Here is a 17,500-nt window from a genome sequence, read left to right as displayed (position 1 = left end):
GAGCACTAGCTGCCTAGAATATAACGTTAAGCAAGAATGGTTGAGTACATAAATGGGGAGAAATATCGTTCACCTATACGCAAAAGCCGCTCTCGATCAAACCACAGGCAGACAACCCTAAGAATGCGAGAGCGCTAGACGTCATCTTATTTTGAGACAGTTGTAACGGCCGATTCAACTGGTCGAGGAAAAAGTTCCATAAAGCTTCAAATCGCGATGTTTCTTTTCGAAAATTAATTTTATGGACAGCCAGATAAATAAAGTTCACTCACCCACTATTTTCTGCGTTGTCCTGAGTGATTTGATGGGTTTTTGGGACGCTTTGATTTCCCCTTCAGATCCGACGCGTCGTCATATACAATATAAATAGACAAGGCGTGCAGCTTCCAATACCGCTCACGGCCGAGTGCGTCCGGAGTGTAGCCGAATTTCTCCCACTTCCAAAGGTCTCTCGCTTCGCAGCCTTGGGCACGTAAAAAGTCGATAATTTTGCTAGCATCGTGCCAAAAGTTATCGCATTTACACGGCTCTGCCATCTCAAAATGCTGTTCGATTTTCAAGCTTCGCTCAGGTTTTTGCCATCACCATATGATCGGGACAGGAGTGATGGATAATTGGAATTTGATCAAAATCAAATTAACCAATCAAAAAGCACAGATTAATAATTTTGTCTCTCTTGGGGGAAATTTGAGCTTTTTGATTGGTTAATTTGATTTTGATCAAATTCCAATGATCCATCACTCCTGTCCCGATCATATGGTGAGGGCAAAAAGCTGAGCTAGCCTGGGTGAGTGAACTTTATTTTATTTATCTGGCTATACGTCCATAAAATGAATTTTCGAAAAGAAACATCGCGATTTTGAGTTTTTATGGAACATTTTCCTCGATCAGAAGAATCAGCCGTTACAATTGTGTCTCAAAATTGACGTGACGTGACGCGCTCTCGCATTTTTAGGGTTGTCTGCCTGTGATCGAAATGATGGAGAAGCTCCGCATGAGTGGGAACATATGTGGACTTGTCTCCCTTCCGCCGATTTTCCAGGCTGTCGCTCAACTACTGCTACGTGCTTTCTCAAAGTGTGCTTACTTACAACGCAGGCATCAAAGTAACTTTATGCTTTGAGTCTTTATCGATTCAGATAGTCAATGTCAGTCCTGGTATACACCGCGTCATCCTAGTGTTTCTGCTCATGCCACATGTTGAATGGCTCACTGATCAATTCTGTTACAGAAAATTCCAAGTGTTTTTCATATTGTGACCATTGTGAAGTTTGGCCTGAGATTTGCCCTGAAAATATTATGAGTTAGTCATTCATTTATTCATTCATTCAATTTAATACTATAATTTTGATTGATGAATCCGAGCAGAAAGAAATTGACCCACCCATTGTAAATCAACAATGTGTGGTGTATTCATTTTCATGTGGCCCGGCTGCGCGATCTCATGCAGAAAATTTGGGATACATATCTCGACAACTTCACCAACGTATTGTTGAACATAGAAAATCGGCGATTGGAAAACACTTTTCGGAAGCCTATGAGCTGGGACAACAGACTCCTCAAAGAAAGCCATTTTCACATACTCCGAAATTGCCAAACAAATTTTGACTGCCTCGTTTACTGATGAAATGCTTCTTAGAAAGCAAGGGAATCCGAAAACAAACAAGGGCAATCTAAGCCATATAAACAGGATTTTCTTGTAAATGCCACCCTCGGAAAACGGAACAAAAACTCCCAAGGAAGGTAAGTATTTATCGCCGGTTTCCAACAAAGATACAACATTCGTAACCAGATATGATTCACTTCAGTGGACTCGAAATGCGGAGTGTAAACTGCACTAATAGGCCAATTTCGATGTATTAAAATTCTGTCATAGGCAAAAGGCATCAACTAGAGGCTCCGGGCAAAAAATATAAGGATTTGTACAAGTTCATTCCCCAGAGCCTCGAAATGATGTCTTTTGTTTAGGACTGAATTTAATATATCGAAGTTGGTCTATTAAGTACAAGATTGGAGAAAGTCTATGATACTCAACATATTTAACTGCAAGCTTTTCACACAAACGGAATCCAGCACATGTGATATGTGCTGGTGTTGTGGCTGTCCTTGGTAAGCGTATGGGTAGGTGAGTATATTAGGTCCACAGCAGCTGAACAGCTGCCAAAACTTCAACCTGCTCAAATCATGACAACAAACAGACAAACATATCCGGGCAACTAGAATCCGAGGTCCCCGCGATGAGTTCCTTGGTCTAGCAACTGACTTACCTGGCTCTCGTCCTTCTTCAGTATCTTCTTCTTTTCCCTTTATGCATCGTCCCAGAAACCACTTCAGCGCCACGTTAACTGTGAGGAACAATAGAGCGATTCCGCAGAAGCAAATTACGGTTCCAGCAAAAACTGGCCAATTTTGCGAGTCAATTTCTTCACCGGCTTTCAATCCCGATGCGTCCTTTGTTGTCTTGAACCTCTGCATTGGGGTTAAAATGTAAGAGATTGTTTAAGAAAAGCAATTGAAGCTTTCCAAGAAAAAATTCACAATTAGAGAGAGCTGGTCGTTATTAAGCCCATCCAGGAACTCGTCAAGGAGAGCCTCTACCTCCAACAATTCCTTGAGTTAACCCTTTCCAGATTAGGAACAGGTTTTTCCCCGCGAAGTATCGTATTTCATTTGATTGGCTTTTACAGAAGTGAGAGTGCTGAATCTCCCAAGGGAGATTGGCATTTACAACAATGGGCGTGCTAAAGCTCCCAAGGGAGATTGGCATTTACAACAGTGGGCGTGCTAAAGCTCCCAAGAGAGGAGTTCTATAAATAAATATACTCTGGAAAGGGTTGACTCGTTTATCAAGTATGGGAGATAAAGGCTCCACTTGATGAGCTCCTGGTTCGTAACCGCCTAATACCATAAGCCGCTCCGTATTTAAGACCGCCTAATTCGTACTGAGGGAAAAAATTAAGAGTCCGCAACGAATATTAGCTTCAGTAGCTTACATTTGAACATGCTTATAAGATGATAATTCACTGTACAAAGGTCAACTGCTTATATAGTCGGGCATGCGCACAAGGGCCTTATTAATTAGATTAAAACAGGAGCCCATGACTAGGAGCGTACAAATTTATTGTTACTATCAAGTGAAGCTATGATCTTCGCAGTTATGAGCGCAATTTTTGCAATTGCGTAGAGAAGCCTGAAAAATTCAGGACTTCAACGGGGTTTGAACCCGTGACCTCGCGTGAACCCGGTGCGACGCTCTAACCAACTGAGCTATGAAGCCACTGACGTTGGGAACTGGTCATTTGTGGGTTCTAATGGTCCCGGTTATGATTCATTTCATATACCATTTCATCATTGATTCATTTCTAACGGGACCATTAGAACCCACAAATGACCAGTTCCCAACGTCAGTGGCTTCATAGCTCAGTTGGTTAGAGCGTCGCACCGGAATCGCGAGGTCACGGGTTCAAACCCCGTTGAAGTCCTGAATTTTTCAGGCTTCTCTACGCAATTGCAAAAATTGCGCTCATAACTGCGAAGATCATAGCTTCACTTGATTTCATATCCGCAGTTCATATATGATTCATTTCATATACCATTTCATCATTTATTGTTACTATTTTGTGGAACGATGTTTTCACAAACCGACAGCTATTTTTGGATTTATTTTTCAGCAAAACTAGATCTTTCCAGCCAATAAATTTCTAGTTTCTAAAGAAACTGCGGTGCTGCGTCGGTCGGGGAGTGAAACAGGAAGGGTTAACGCTCGAATTGTAAGCTTTCCAAATCGTTCACCGTGGTAATTCCACCGTTATCAACACGTTTGATAAAACCAAATTTTCCTGTTTCTTCTTTCCAGCTAATCACAAGTCTTGCAAGAGAGATAATTACCCATGAGATTAAAAATGGTCACTCGCGCAAGTCAAATCGTACTTTTCAACTCGTTTAAAAAATATCTTGATCTGTGAAAAAGCCGTTACAAAGACCTACGAGTAGTATTGGAAAATTTTCGAAGTTTTGGCCCTTCCCGCACCTCTTGTTTTGTGTCGATCCATTTTTCGAGGACCAAAACGTCGAAAATACACTGAAACGCTTGTTACGCAGGCTAAAAAAGTCAAGCCAGATATGACGTTGAGTTAGGTTATCGATCCCGAGTCACACTGGTAGAAAGCAAATGCTTTTACCCCTGTGCCAGCCCCGCTCCCTTCTATGATAAAAACTGGTTCAAACTCAATCCGGCTATTTTAGGAATATCAGGAACAGCAATCGCACGCAGATTAAACTAAACAATTGGGTCTCCTTTACACCACCAGACGGAATAAAGTGATCCTGTCTTTACTTGGTTCACGTTCATAACGAAGAAGTGTCGGAGGGGCGAGAGATCAGTTGTGAGGTTTACTCATGAATAATTTACTTTCGCGATTGGCCAGAAAACTAATTTTACTTTCAGAAGTTTCCGCACGCTTAGCCACCGACCGCCTGCATTTTGAATGATTTCTGATAGGTGCAATTGTCGACTGCGTTTTGTGTGATTTGCTAATGTAGAAACTTGAACAACACTTTTATGATTCTAAGGCCCCGTCTATACATATCCGGATATTTTTGAATCCGCAACTTTTTCTTTCCGGGTTCAAAAACATTCCCATCCACACGTAGCGTATTCAAATCGCCTTTGCCCGTCCACTCGTATCCGAAACATATCCCGATTCACTTTAGTACTCAGGACTCCTCAAGGAAACGAAGGTAACAGAGCATGCGCCATGAAGCCCTCAGTAGCCATCTTGGGAATTGATTTTACGGTAATTAACTGGGCTCGATCTTTTTACGTAATGCGGAATAAAAAATATCCCGATTTAGCGTGCACACTGTTCCGGGTTCATAGCGGAAATATCCACTCTAGAGAGCGATTCAAAAAGTTGCGGATTCCCCAGCGAATTCGAATTTGCCGTATACATGTGGACGAAAGGCGTATCCGGAAAGAAAAAGTTGCGGATTAAAAAATATACGGATACGTGTGGAGGGAGCCTAATACTTTAGAATTTGACCACAACAAAACGTGGCCTTACGTGCATGAAATCACGTAATCAGAAAGGGCGGGAAATTATGTATTTCAACATAACCCTTCTTTTCAAAGAAACAAATTCTAAAAAAGACCTTTTTAAGGAATCTTAACTTATCATCAAGCTACAATTGTCTTTTACTAAAGAGTGTGTCCTCTAAGGGGTAACATAGTCTTTAACAAGAGAAGACAAGTTTTCGACAGGTGGTCGAATAGGTCGACCCTTAGAACGGACTTTCTCTGAGACTACGTTATGATGTACGTGAAGATTTAACTTAATTGTTCCTGAATTCTTCCACGGCAGGCTAGTCCTTGTTTAATGCTCTCGAAACAGTAGGAGTGGCTGGCAGTCGGGTTCTTGTGAGGCGTCCATTAGCATCTGTGCGGGTAATAGGTCAATTTGGTCGATGAGAGTATTACGGTAGTCATGCAAGACAAGGTGAAAATCCTTTCCATCAACTTTCTTTAGAATGTTCTCGGCTACCGAAACATTTTGCAAACTTGAGGCGGCGTGGTCAATTGGTAATTGCTCGTTTTGGAGATCGTGAGGTGCACTTTTAGAAGATTGCGTTATTTTGAGACGATCTTAGCTTACAACTGTCAGCAATAAAAAAAGCTACATTAGTGAAATTGAGATCAGGTAATCGTACTCAACTCAACATAACTAATAAAACTAAACAAACTTTTGCAGCTGATGTCTTTTTCTGAGGTGAAATAGACCTTGAAAAACGATACATATTAGTCTAAGAAAGTAAACTTCGGTCGCACGAGAGCATAAAAAGCGAATATTTGTAACTTCTCACGTACAGATTTTTTTTGTTTTTTGTTAAAATGGATAAAATCAGGAAAGGAAGTGATCTACGGAAAGCTGCGAAGTTCTCAAAGCGATTGTCTATTCGCACTGTCACGCCATTGCGTACACATTTCCGAGAAGACCCGGGCCCACAGCTATCCCATGATGCCACATGCTTTCATGTTCCATTCTTGTGAAAAATATTTGCGCTTTTAGCATCGTGTTTACCTTCGTGATCTGCGATGTATGACGTGTGCGTGACATGCGCGAAAAAATGCGCAGTAGCAATGGGCGCGAACGTCCTTAATCACGTTTCTTTCAGATGTGAAAGACAGATGAGTGCCTGTGAATTAGCTTGATAGCTAAGTACACTTCAACTATAAACAAAGCACTTACATTAAACTCATGGGTGTCTAAATCGGCGCCATAGTCACTGACGATGATCTCAGTGGTTGGTCAGTGTCTTGCTCTTACTGTTTGGCAAGAGTGATAATTCGAATAACTTCGAGTAGCAGTCGACTATAACCACATAATTTTGTCTCTCGAGTTCAAAGAGATCGACAACGATCTTCTACCATGGCCTCTCAGGTATAGTTCATGACTCTTGAGTGGTTATCTTGCCTGCGAAGTAATGCACTTGTATACAATGTCCGTTATTTGCACATTTATTCCTGGCCAAAAAACTGAAACTCGATGAAACTTCTCTTGCTCTTCTTTGACAATTTAGGTTGCCTTAGTGGCTGTTGTCAGGAGCCCATTAATCATTAATGGACTCCTGCTGTTGTGTATTTGACTATGCATCTCTTCTAAGCGATGTTTGTTAACATCATGGTACTGAAGAGTGGCATAATTCTTTGACAGCATTCCTTTAATGGCTTGAAATGCTTTCATCTGTCTTTCAGACCAGTGCCATTCTACTCCCTTGTGCAGTAGCTCTCTCAATGCCTGGGCTGTAGGTCCGCTACGTTTGGTGAGAACTTGCTAGTGTGATTCACGAATCCAAGAAATCTTAACAATACCGGCTTGTCCGTTGGAGATGGCATTTGTTGCACTGCACAAATCTTGCTGGGATTTCACGGTTTCAATCCATTTGCCGTCAGTTCATGAGCAATACAAGTTTTATTATAGGGAAATTAATCATTTGTCGTTTGTGATCTTCATTTTATTGCCATGTAGCTTCAATCTTAGTGCTATAGGTGCCTTCTAAGCATCCAATGCCATGGAATAGTTCTCTCGCTTCTTGATGATTTCACTGACACCTTAGCTTGGTTGGATATCAGGCAGATCTTCATCTGCTTGGGTATCAACTGCACTGACATTTGAAGGACAATTGTGGGTGTGGCTCGTTGTTCAGTAATTTGATTATGACATTTCACAAGCCCTGGGTAAAACTTCCCTCTCAGTTTCACCTGGAGGGTGGCTTTACCCATTACTGGTATCTTGTGGCAAGTATACGACACAAGTCGGGTGTTTTTTACTTCAATTTTGCAAAAGACCTGATCTGGAAAAACATTGCTCCGAGCGCCAGTGTCCAATTTCACATTCAAATGTTGCTTGTTGATAATTATTCTTTGCATCAAATCTTTTTATGTGAGTAGCTTAGTTCCCACAACCCCGATAACGAATCATCCAATCTACATTCACTCACTTGCTTTGGGTTGTCCTTTGATACTCGAGCCATGAATTTTTTTTTTTTTTTTTGTGCACGTAGGCGACAAATCTGTCCGTAGGGTGGACATTAGAGAGTTTAAGCAAATCACTACGGCTGGTGCTACTACGGCTACCGTGCCTGAAAAGGTCTGGGGAGAGTACGGCGCGGTGGTCTGCTAAATTTTAAGTTTAGCAAAGCAAAATACATTGAAGCATGGGCTAAGGAGTTTAAAATCTCTTTTATTTAGTTTCTCACAGCCAAATGGCTTCGCTCAAAGGACGATGGCCGTTGTTCCCCTTGCTAGGACGAAGAGATTATTTCTAAGCTATACACCTTGTACAATAACAACAATTTGATGGATAAAATATATCATTTCAGAGACAAATATCTCAAAGAATATCGAGTGAAAAACACAAATATATCAATACTCAAAGAAGCAAAATAGCATCGTATAGTATCCAGATATAAAACATCTTCTCTAAATCCTCAAAGCAAACTTAACCGAAGAAAAACAACCTCGTGCTGAACACGAATATTTCACTTGACTCACTTCGGCATTCCAACACTTTTGCCAAAACTTATCGTAAGTTCATGATACGGATTTACAAGCTTATAAGAGGGCAACCTTGACACAATCCTTGACTTAAATTGACTTTAAAGGATATAGTATCCAATGGAATTCTTAAAATGCCGAGATGTCCGTTGAAAAGGGCCAGAGAAGCGAAATAAACTCGACGTAGTAGCCGCTACGGCAAAACATCCCGACTCACGTAGTCAGATTTCACACTACGGCTGGATGCAACCGACGTACATGCGCAGTGTCTCATTTTGGGGGAAATTTACTTCCGGCAGCCGTATTAGCGCCAGGCGTAGCGATTTGCTTAAAGTCCCTATTACCTCGGAGCGTGCTGTTGTCCGCACTTATTACAAGAGAACTGCTATTTCTTCGTATGTCGACATCTTGCTTTCGCCCCGATAACCTTTCCTGAAGGCTTTGTACTGTCGTCTTTTACCGTGTGCACTTCACGGACATCCTCATCCACAGCAATGTTATTGAGCTGTTTACCTGTACATTTCAACCGCTCGCTCCAAATTTAAATCATTTTCTGTCAAGAGGAGTTTCTTAACTGCATTGATTCCAATGACACTCGGAATCAAAGAATGAAGAAACTCTTCCTCCAACTATCGCAAGCTCGCGGGAAGTAGCGGGAGTTGTATGTTACATGAAACTTTCCCTCCGTCTCACGGGGAAAACTCATTGCCATGGTCCCTGTCCACATTTTTGAAAAAGCCCTTTTCGTGTTTTCGTGTGGACAGTGAAAACGGCACTTTTCGAAAACGATGACATCGCATTATTGGCTCCAGCCTGCGTCGTCCGTCAGCCGCGCCAAGGATAAACCTGAGATGCAAAATGGCGCAAAATGTTGTCTGGCATGATCCGCAGCCGACACTTTCAGAGGTCTTGGTACTTTATATTTTATTGTAACTTTAAGGAGCAACTCGAGTCAGCCTTGCTCTTACCTTTTTACATTGGCCTGCCTGCGACATCTTTAAACGAGTCAAAAATAGCGCGAATTTCTGTCTTGCAGGCTCGTTTTACTGAGGAATACGCATGCCCCTTTAGCGGCATTGGTAATGTCGAATTGTTTTAGCGCATTCGTGTGAACAGGTGAAAACGATTCGACAACAGAGAAAAAGTTCCCTTTTCACACAAAAACGTATGTGTAGCTCAACTGGTTACCGTTTCAGTTGTCCGATGTATATGCAATGAAAGACCGCTCATTTTGGCCAGCGGCTTGAGATTCAGAGGAGGTCTTTAGATTGCTGCACTCGGTCGACGCGAGAATGTTGTTGCTTTCAACTTGATTTAATGTAAACACTTTTCTCAATATTTATACTAACAAATGTGTCATAGAAAAGAGCAGATATACGAGGAAAAAAATATCCTCAAAGAATGTGAATGCTGGTGTATGGTTTCCAATTTCTTAGTTTGACCTAATCGAGAGCGAATAGGAATGGCAGAAAGCTCAAACTACTTTTGCTCTCTAGGTCAATTAAAACAGTGATTGCAATGAGAACCTCACCCGGAAACCGGAATCCATCTCTGCAGATTACCATATATATATGCTAAATCAAGGTATCCAAAAACCAGAGGAGCAGAGAACTGCTCGTTACTAATAGATAGCAATAAGGCGATATTTATATTCAGCTATTAATTAAACTGTATATTTACTTCGTTTATCCTAATTGTACCCGTATTCTGAATTTAATGTATTCTACAAGACACTATACACAAAGACGAATGTTCTTTATTTACTGTTTTCTTTTTTCAAACCATTTCTAGTATTTTTCTTTTATCAAACGAACATTATAAATGAATACACTCAACTGCTGTAAATATATAGATTTCTTTATATATATATATATATATATTTTTGTTTGTAAGATTCGTGAAAACTGCTCGTTCGGCTAGCAGGGTATTTTTTGATAAAAGCTTTCTTATAATTATTGTCACTTGGCCACAACCGACCAAGTTGGCCAAGTGACCAACTTTTAATTTAATAAGAAAATCTTTTATATTTAACAAATCGAAAGTGGGTCAGAGTTGTCTGTACTCATATCGACAACGATATTCGTCATCACAGTGGTCAAAATTTGTTGTGCACTCACTCGGCAGTGAGTCCACAGCAAATTTTGACCACTGTGATGACGAATATCTTTGTCGATAAGAGTACAGACAACGCTGAACCACTTTCGATTTGTTTTTTACCACAATATTCAACGCCAAAGAAAGTTTTCATTTCAGAGCGTGACCAAAATCATGACTCAAAGAAAGAGCAAGCATTAACTATAACTTTCTCGCAATGTGATTGGTTTAATAGGAAAAGAAAACAAACAGCGGTTACAAACATTTTCATTTTATACTTGACTTTTCGTATGTTGCAGCATACATCATCAGAAGTGACGGTTAAAACTGTTACACAGAATTTTAAAAAACTAGAGCGAGGAACTGGTGACTAGTTAAAAAGTGTGATAACAAAATCGTAAGGCAAGGGGCAAGGGCAAGGGGCTTGCGTTTCTGTCTCCCACCGAAAGCTGTTGACGGAGTAAGCGTAAAATGCGCTTTTGAAATGCTCTACCGTGATCTTATTGGTTTGGGTCATTCATTAACAAGTGAGGACCAAGACAGATTGAAATGTCAACTCAAAAATGCTTCTTACAGTTACATCTACTCTTATGATTATTCTAAACAAAAGCGAATTCTAACTAAGGAAGAATGGATGGCTCTTAACGATTCGCGAAATGATACTTCTATTATTATTACTAAACTTGACAAAGGAAATGGTGTTGTAATTGTCAACAGACATGATTACCTCAGCAAAATGAAACAGTTGATTTCCGATGGAACGAAATTTAAGTTGTTGTCGCACAACCCAACCAAGTCTAGGGAGTCTTATTTCCTATCTTCGTAACCTCAAGCGAGATTGTATAATTGATGAAGCTACATTTAGAAAAATCCTTCCTTGTGGATCTACTGCTGGTGTTCTTTATGGTCTTCCTAAAGTCCACAAAACTGGTTGCCCCTTTCGCCCGATTGTCTCCTCAGTTAACACATACAACCACAATCTTGCCTCTTTTCTTGTTGATGTCCTTAAACCGATCTCCACCAACCAATTCACTATCAAGGACTCCTTCTCTTTTGTGGATTGGGCGAAGACTCATCAACACAACGATGAAATAATGTGCTCTTTTGACGTGTGTTCCTTATTCACGAACGTTCCACTCGACGAGACAATAGAAATTTGTCTTTCCAAGTTATACTCTCTTCCTGACCCTCCTGTCTTACCGCGACATGTCCTCAAAAACTTGCTCGAGTTTGCAACGAAGAAAAGCCACTTTGTATTTGATGGTCATTATTACGACCAAATCGATGGCGTTGCAATGGGGTCTCCGCTAGGCCCAGTATTAGCTAACATTTTCATGTGTGACTTTGAACAGAAATGGTTGGCTAATGTAGATTCTCGTCCCTCCATTTGGTTTAGATATGTGGATGACACATTTTCTTTGTTCGACAGTGAAGCCACTACGGCCAGTTCTCTGCATATTCTTAACACCAGACATCCTAATATCAAATTTACAATGGAACTTGAAGAAAACCAGGAGATTCCATTTTTAGATGTCCGCATTAAGCGCAATCTCAACAATTTCACAACAACAGCACATCGCAAAACATCTTTCACTGGCCTCTACAGCAAGTGGGACTCTTTCACTCCTAGAAAGTATAAAATAAACTTAATCCGCACCCTCACCTATCGCTGCTTACGCATCTGCTCGAGTTCTTCCTTGTTACAGTCGACTCTCTTCGATCTAAAGAACACTCTCTTTCAAAATGGTTACCCAAGAGGCGTTCTTTGTTATAACATTAATGATGTTTTGAACAGACAAAAGAACAGGTCTGCTGAGCCTGCCACCACTGTTCCTAAGAAAGATATCATTCTTGTCTTGCCTTTTTTGGGCTTTCAAAGTGAAGCTCTTACTCGACGTGTTAAATCTTGTATTAGTAAGTTTTATGGCTCTGTCAATCTCAGGGTTATTTTTCAAAACACTTGCAGGGTTAAGTCTTTTTTTCCCTACAAAGATCGTTTCAGTCGTTCTCAAAGATCAAAAATAGTATACAAAGCCAGTTGTTGGGGCTGTGATTCCTTCTACATCGGCAAAACAAAAAGAAGATTGCATGACAGGAAGTCCGAGCATTTCAAAGCTCTTACACAAGTCGGCCACGCCTCTGCTGTTGCAGACCATACAATTTCTACCGGTCATAACATCAAATGGGACCATTTTGAAGTCCTCGCAACTGGAAAGTCCGACTTGCAGTGTAAAATTAAAGAAACGCTGTTAATCAGTGATTTAAAACCCTCTCTCAATGAAAACATTGGTAGTGAGAAGCTTTTTCTTTATTAATTTCTTCCGGAACTATCGTCAATCGGAAGTTACTATTTTGTTATCACACTTTTTAACTAGTCACCAGTTCCTCGCTCTAGTCTTTTAAAATTCTGTGTAACAGTTTTAACCGTCACTTCTGATGATGTATGCTGCAACATACGAAACGTCAAGTATAAAATGAAAATGTTTGTAACCGCTGTTTGTTTTCTTTTCCTATTGAAATTGATATGGCCAAAGGACAAAAGTATTTATGATGATTGGTTTATTTTCCAAAATGAGCGTTCCTGATTGGCTACTACACTGCGTGACAAAATGACGCCAGCATGACGCGTACAGCGTTGTCTAGACTCTCATCGACAACGGCAAATTAGCCAATCAGATTGCGAGATTACAAGCAATTGTGGTAAAAACTTATCTCGACGCTGGTTGCTTATCGAAAGACCCACACGGCAATTTTTGCGCGCACGAGAGTTATTCTCGCGTACTAGGAACGCCTAGTTGAAAATTGAAAATTGATATCACTTTAGGACACGGTTTTATTTACGACTTCAGGATCTTCAATGCCAGACTGTTGTCGTGAAGTTCACAACGTGCTAGTTGAAGGCTTTAGTTGTTGTTAAACTGACGTGAAGAAATTTCTGCTTCAAGAACAATTCCTTTAGAATCCTTTCCCTTCCTTTGATGAGCACCAACAACAAGGGGATGATGTCAGTTAACATTCACGGCTATGGTTTATTTGGGATTTCAAAATCCTCAAAGTTCACTTCCTCATACGGAGGAAGTGTGCACTTGACCTTCAAACCCCTATGGGGACACCTATGGGGAGTGGCCCCCCAAGTATGTATTCGTACGTATTAAAAGTTGCTAATTTTCCTCCGAGAAGACTTCGATAGGCAGCAATTTGGGGGTTAACATGTATTTACGGGAAATGGCTGTTTCGGCGAGTTTGGCACGACTCAAGAAAGATGTATCCTTAGTGGTCCCAAAGTCGTTGATAGTTCGCAATGTACTTCCTTTCGTCGTGAAACATTGACGGTCTCGGGTTCAGAAAACGTACAGCTCACTGGCAAGAGACGGTTCCCTCGGACCAACTTCATGAATCTGCTAGTTTATGGAGGAAATTTTCTTTTTTTCGCTTGAGGATAAGACTAGCCGATATTATTTTCGTCATTTTCGATTTCCCATATTAACAAGTGAATTGGTTACCATGCAACCGAGCGTTTCTGGGGACAATTTTGAGCTCCCAGTGGTTTAGGCCGGAAAAAAGTCGTTGCTTTCAAGGGGGATTGTTTCAAGATTATTTTAACTTCATATAAAAGGCCACTGACGATAGTTTAAAATACACTGTGTTTAGATTTACAAAGCGATACAATTTTCAGCGCAGCCCCAAACAGGAGATCTTACATGACAAGGAAGCAATGTTCAACGAAAGCTGACAATGTGCGCCCGGTAGATCGTTAAAATTTATACTAAAAAGGAAGAAACACTGCGAATAAGTTGTAACCATTATAATACAAAATTAGTCGAAAAATGGCCATCAAACTAGCTCTAGTTGACGGCTCCTCGAACGTCATATGTTCTCGGTAGTGTGTAAGAAGGAGCTCTTCGCTACTTAACTCCTCCTGGCAGATCCAACAGCTGTGGTTTACACCCTGGTTCAAATTGTGTTCTTCCACAGTGCAGAAGCGATGAAACCCTTCTTCAAATTCATTCGTAATTGCAGAACGTTCTTGTGCTTTTTCATGTTTACTGGCACTATTTCTGTTGCCAAAAACCTTTCCTATTTGCTTACGTTTATAACGCTTCTCTATAGTATGGACTCTTCCGTGTTTTCTCAGATGTTCTGCTTGGCTAAAGCACTTGCCACAATGTTTGCATTGATAGGGCCTTTCTCCAGTATGGACTCTTTCATGTCTTCTTAAATCTCCTGCTAGGCCAAAACGCTTTCCACAATGCTTGCCTTTGATAGGGCCTTTCTCCAGTATGGACTCTTTCATGTCTCTTCAATTTTCCTGCCTGGCTAAAACACTTGCCACAATGATTGCACCCATAAGGCGTCTCTCCAGTATGGGTTCTTTCATGTGTCAACACTAAAGCACTTGCCACACTGCTTGCACTCATAAGGCCTTTCTGCAGTATGCACTCCTTCATGTGTCTTCAAATGTCCAGCTTGGCTAAAACGCTTACCACATTGTTTGCATTCATAAGGCTTCTCCCTAGTATGGACTCTTTCATGTGTTCTTACATTTCCTGCTGCGCCAAAACCCTTTCCACAATGTTTGCATTGATAGGGTCTTTCTCCAGTATGGACTCTTTCATGTCTTCTCAAATATGCGGCCTGGGTAAAACACTTGCCACACTGATTGCACCTATAACGCGTCTCTCCAGTATGGGTTCTTTCCTCAAATATCCTGCTACGCTAAAACACTTGCCACACTGCTTGCACTCATAAGGCCTTTCTGCAGTATGCACTCCTTCATGTGTCTTCAAATGTCCAGCTTGGCTAAATCGCTTAGCACATTGTTTGCATTCATAAGGCTTCTCTCCAGTATGGACTCTTTCATGTGTCCTCAAATATCCTGCTACGCTAAAGCACTTGCACACTGCTTGCACTCATAAGGCTTTTCCCCAGTATGGACTCTTTCATGTGACTTCAAATGTCCAGCTTGGCTAAAACACTTGCCACATTGTTGGCATTCATAAGCTTTCTTGCCAGCATGGACTCTCATATTCTCAAGCTTTTTTTCTGTTTAAGAACCCTTGATGACAGTACGGGAATTCATGTGCTTAACTAATGTAGACAGCATTTCCGAATTCTTCTCCCACTTAGCACTAAAATATAAAAGAAAGAAGAACTCATTTCTATAAATAACGTCCAATCAACAGCTAACTTAAAGTCAAGTCAAGGTCATGTCATGGTCACATTTTAACTCAGTTATTGCCTTTTCTCCTGTGGGTTGTCAAATACTCCGACAAAATATGATTCACGGTACATCACAATAGACATGACAAAGTGTCCCCTAACCCTAGGCCTAACCCTTAAAAAATCGTAACCATTTTGTGAGACATAAAGAGCGGGACACTTTGTGACACTTTGCGATGTCTATTGTGACGTACCAGGAATCTCATTATGTCGGAGTATTGGACCTGTGTGTTTCTCCTCACTCACTCCCCCCTTCCCTTTTTTTTTTTTTGACTTTTGTCCCCTGTGTGTCATTTCATGACAACTTTGGCTTAATACAAAATATAATTAAAACCTAACGTCTCGGGTCAGTACGCAGCTACTACAAGGGCTCTCGGGATTGGTAAAAAAAAAAAACAAAAAAACAACGGACACAAAGAACGATACAAAAGAAACAATGGGCCCTTGCACCCTAAAGGGATCGAATGAAATTATTAGAGGTTGGAAAGAGCTTCGTCTTATCTTAATGTCTCACGCTATAACTGAAGAGAGCTCTGTGAAAAAATGAACATTGTGCTTATCAATATCTATATCGTCAATTTTATATTGCCGCGGAAATTGGCAACATGCCTGCCTTTCATGGGGCACGTGTTTGGTTTCCTGCTATTGCAGTTCTTTTGTCCTCTTTTCCTTCTCATCAAAGGGAAGTGCAACCACCAAATCATCATTCCCCTGGCCGAAGTCTCTACAGCATCCACACAAAAATAGGTACGCAAATACGTACGTGTGGTAGTGCAGTAACTTAACATAGTGCTTTCTTCCATAACTGTCAACTCAGCTGCGTTTTGTTTTCCAGGATGAAATATGTAAAACACTAAGCCCAGAAAGGTTGAAGGAATAAATGGCAATCGAGAATCATTGGCTTCGAGGATGATATGAAGTTCAACTTCTTTTTTTACAGCACGTTTAAGCGTGTAGACTGAGCGTCTGACAGTTTCCACGACAAACGTTCATTGAAGTTAACCCTGTCCAGCGGGGTTAGTATCTGGATGGACAACCTCAAAATATACGACTTGCTGTCGGAAACATTGGACCAAAAATTATATTTTAACGCTCAAAAATGCGAACTAAGCATGGTACAGATTTTGCAGGTGTGCTTTATGCAAAACAACTATTGATGCAAAAGTAAACAAATATTGATAAACACAGTTTTAAGGAAGAGCACAATGACGTTTTTAGGAAATGTCGATCGAGAATTAAAAAAAAATTGCCACAAGCAACAAAAGTTGCGACATGAAAACAACATAAATTTTGTGCCGCGAATACATTTTGGGAGATTCTTGTTACGTCTAAATTTTCTATTGTTTTTTTAGCTGCACAAGTAAATCGGAAATCGAAAGTGACATCGATTTGCGCGGCCGCCTGTGATAAAGTTACCTTGCGTGTTACTAACAACAGGATACATCGGTAGCAATACATCGGATTGTTGTTTTGATAGCTTTATTTTCGTTCAAGTGTTATTACTAAAGTCGACAAGAAATGTGCGAATTCAACTCAAAGATTACAATTGTCTAACTCTTAAAGTTGACCATTGCTTCTGCAAAGTCAAAAATTCACTCTCCTAGACGAGATTATTTATCACCAGGTAATTCCATCGTTTTTTAAACAAAAACTGCTTTACTATTCATCAGCGTCACAAATTCTTGCCGATTTTGGGGCTCGTTTGTTGAAATTCAAGAAAGGTTACAACAGACCTGTTTATTTTCGTGTTTCACTCAGTTATTTTCCGGTGCGGCTGTTCAATGACATGAGGATTTGAGAAGGCTTTTCACCTTTGTCTTCCCTATCACCTAAGACACAGGCGGCTTCCCCTTCTACATTTTTCATACAGATTTAGTTTTTTTTAAAAGAAAAGTGGAGCGAAATTAAAGTAGTGTTGCCCAACGTGCACTTACACTCGATGACTGAGAGATTTCGACATATGTGAAACCTAAGTTGCGATTTTTTAATGTTTCTTTTAATTCTTTTCTATTACTGGACAAAATGTTTGAGCACAGCGCCAACAAGCTGATGAAATCTACATTTTTTTGCTGATCGATCGCTATGATATGTGCTAACCACTATACCATAGGCGACAACCCCGGGCTGGAAACA

The 17,500-nt window shown here is 40.6% G+C and overlaps 1 protein-coding gene and 1 non-coding gene across 2 annotated transcripts in view; one reads left to right on the top strand and one right to left on the bottom strand.

Moving 5' to 3' along the window:
- Positions 1 to 1,034: 1,034 nt before the first annotated feature.
- Positions 1,035 to 17,500, bottom strand: part of LOC138005123 (uncharacterized) — a 34,956-nt gene continuing 18,490 nt past the window's right edge. The window contains exons 6-7 of the mRNA XM_068851399.1: positions 2,268 to 2,469; positions 1,035 to 1,288 (exon numbers count right to left, since the gene is read on the bottom strand). Coding sequence (XP_068707500.1) covers positions 1,176 to 1,288; positions 2,268 to 2,469 — 315 coding nt within the window. The 3' untranslated portion in view covers positions 1,035 to 1,175. The remainder of the gene's footprint in view (positions 1,289 to 2,267; positions 2,470 to 17,500) is intronic.
- Positions 3,410 to 3,482, top strand: Trnas-gga (transfer RNA serine (anticodon GGA)). Its single transcript has one exon. It is a non-coding gene; the product is annotated as a tRNA-Ser (tRNA).

This window comes from Montipora foliosa, chromosome 6 (genome assembly GCF_036669935.1).
Source record: "Montipora foliosa isolate CH-2021 chromosome 6, ASM3666993v2, whole genome shotgun sequence".
NCBI lineage: Eukaryota > Metazoa > Cnidaria > Anthozoa > Scleractinia > Acroporidae > Montipora > Montipora foliosa.
The sequence above is the reverse complement of the archived record's forward strand: the minus strand, read 5'-3'. Positions and strand labels throughout refer to the sequence as shown.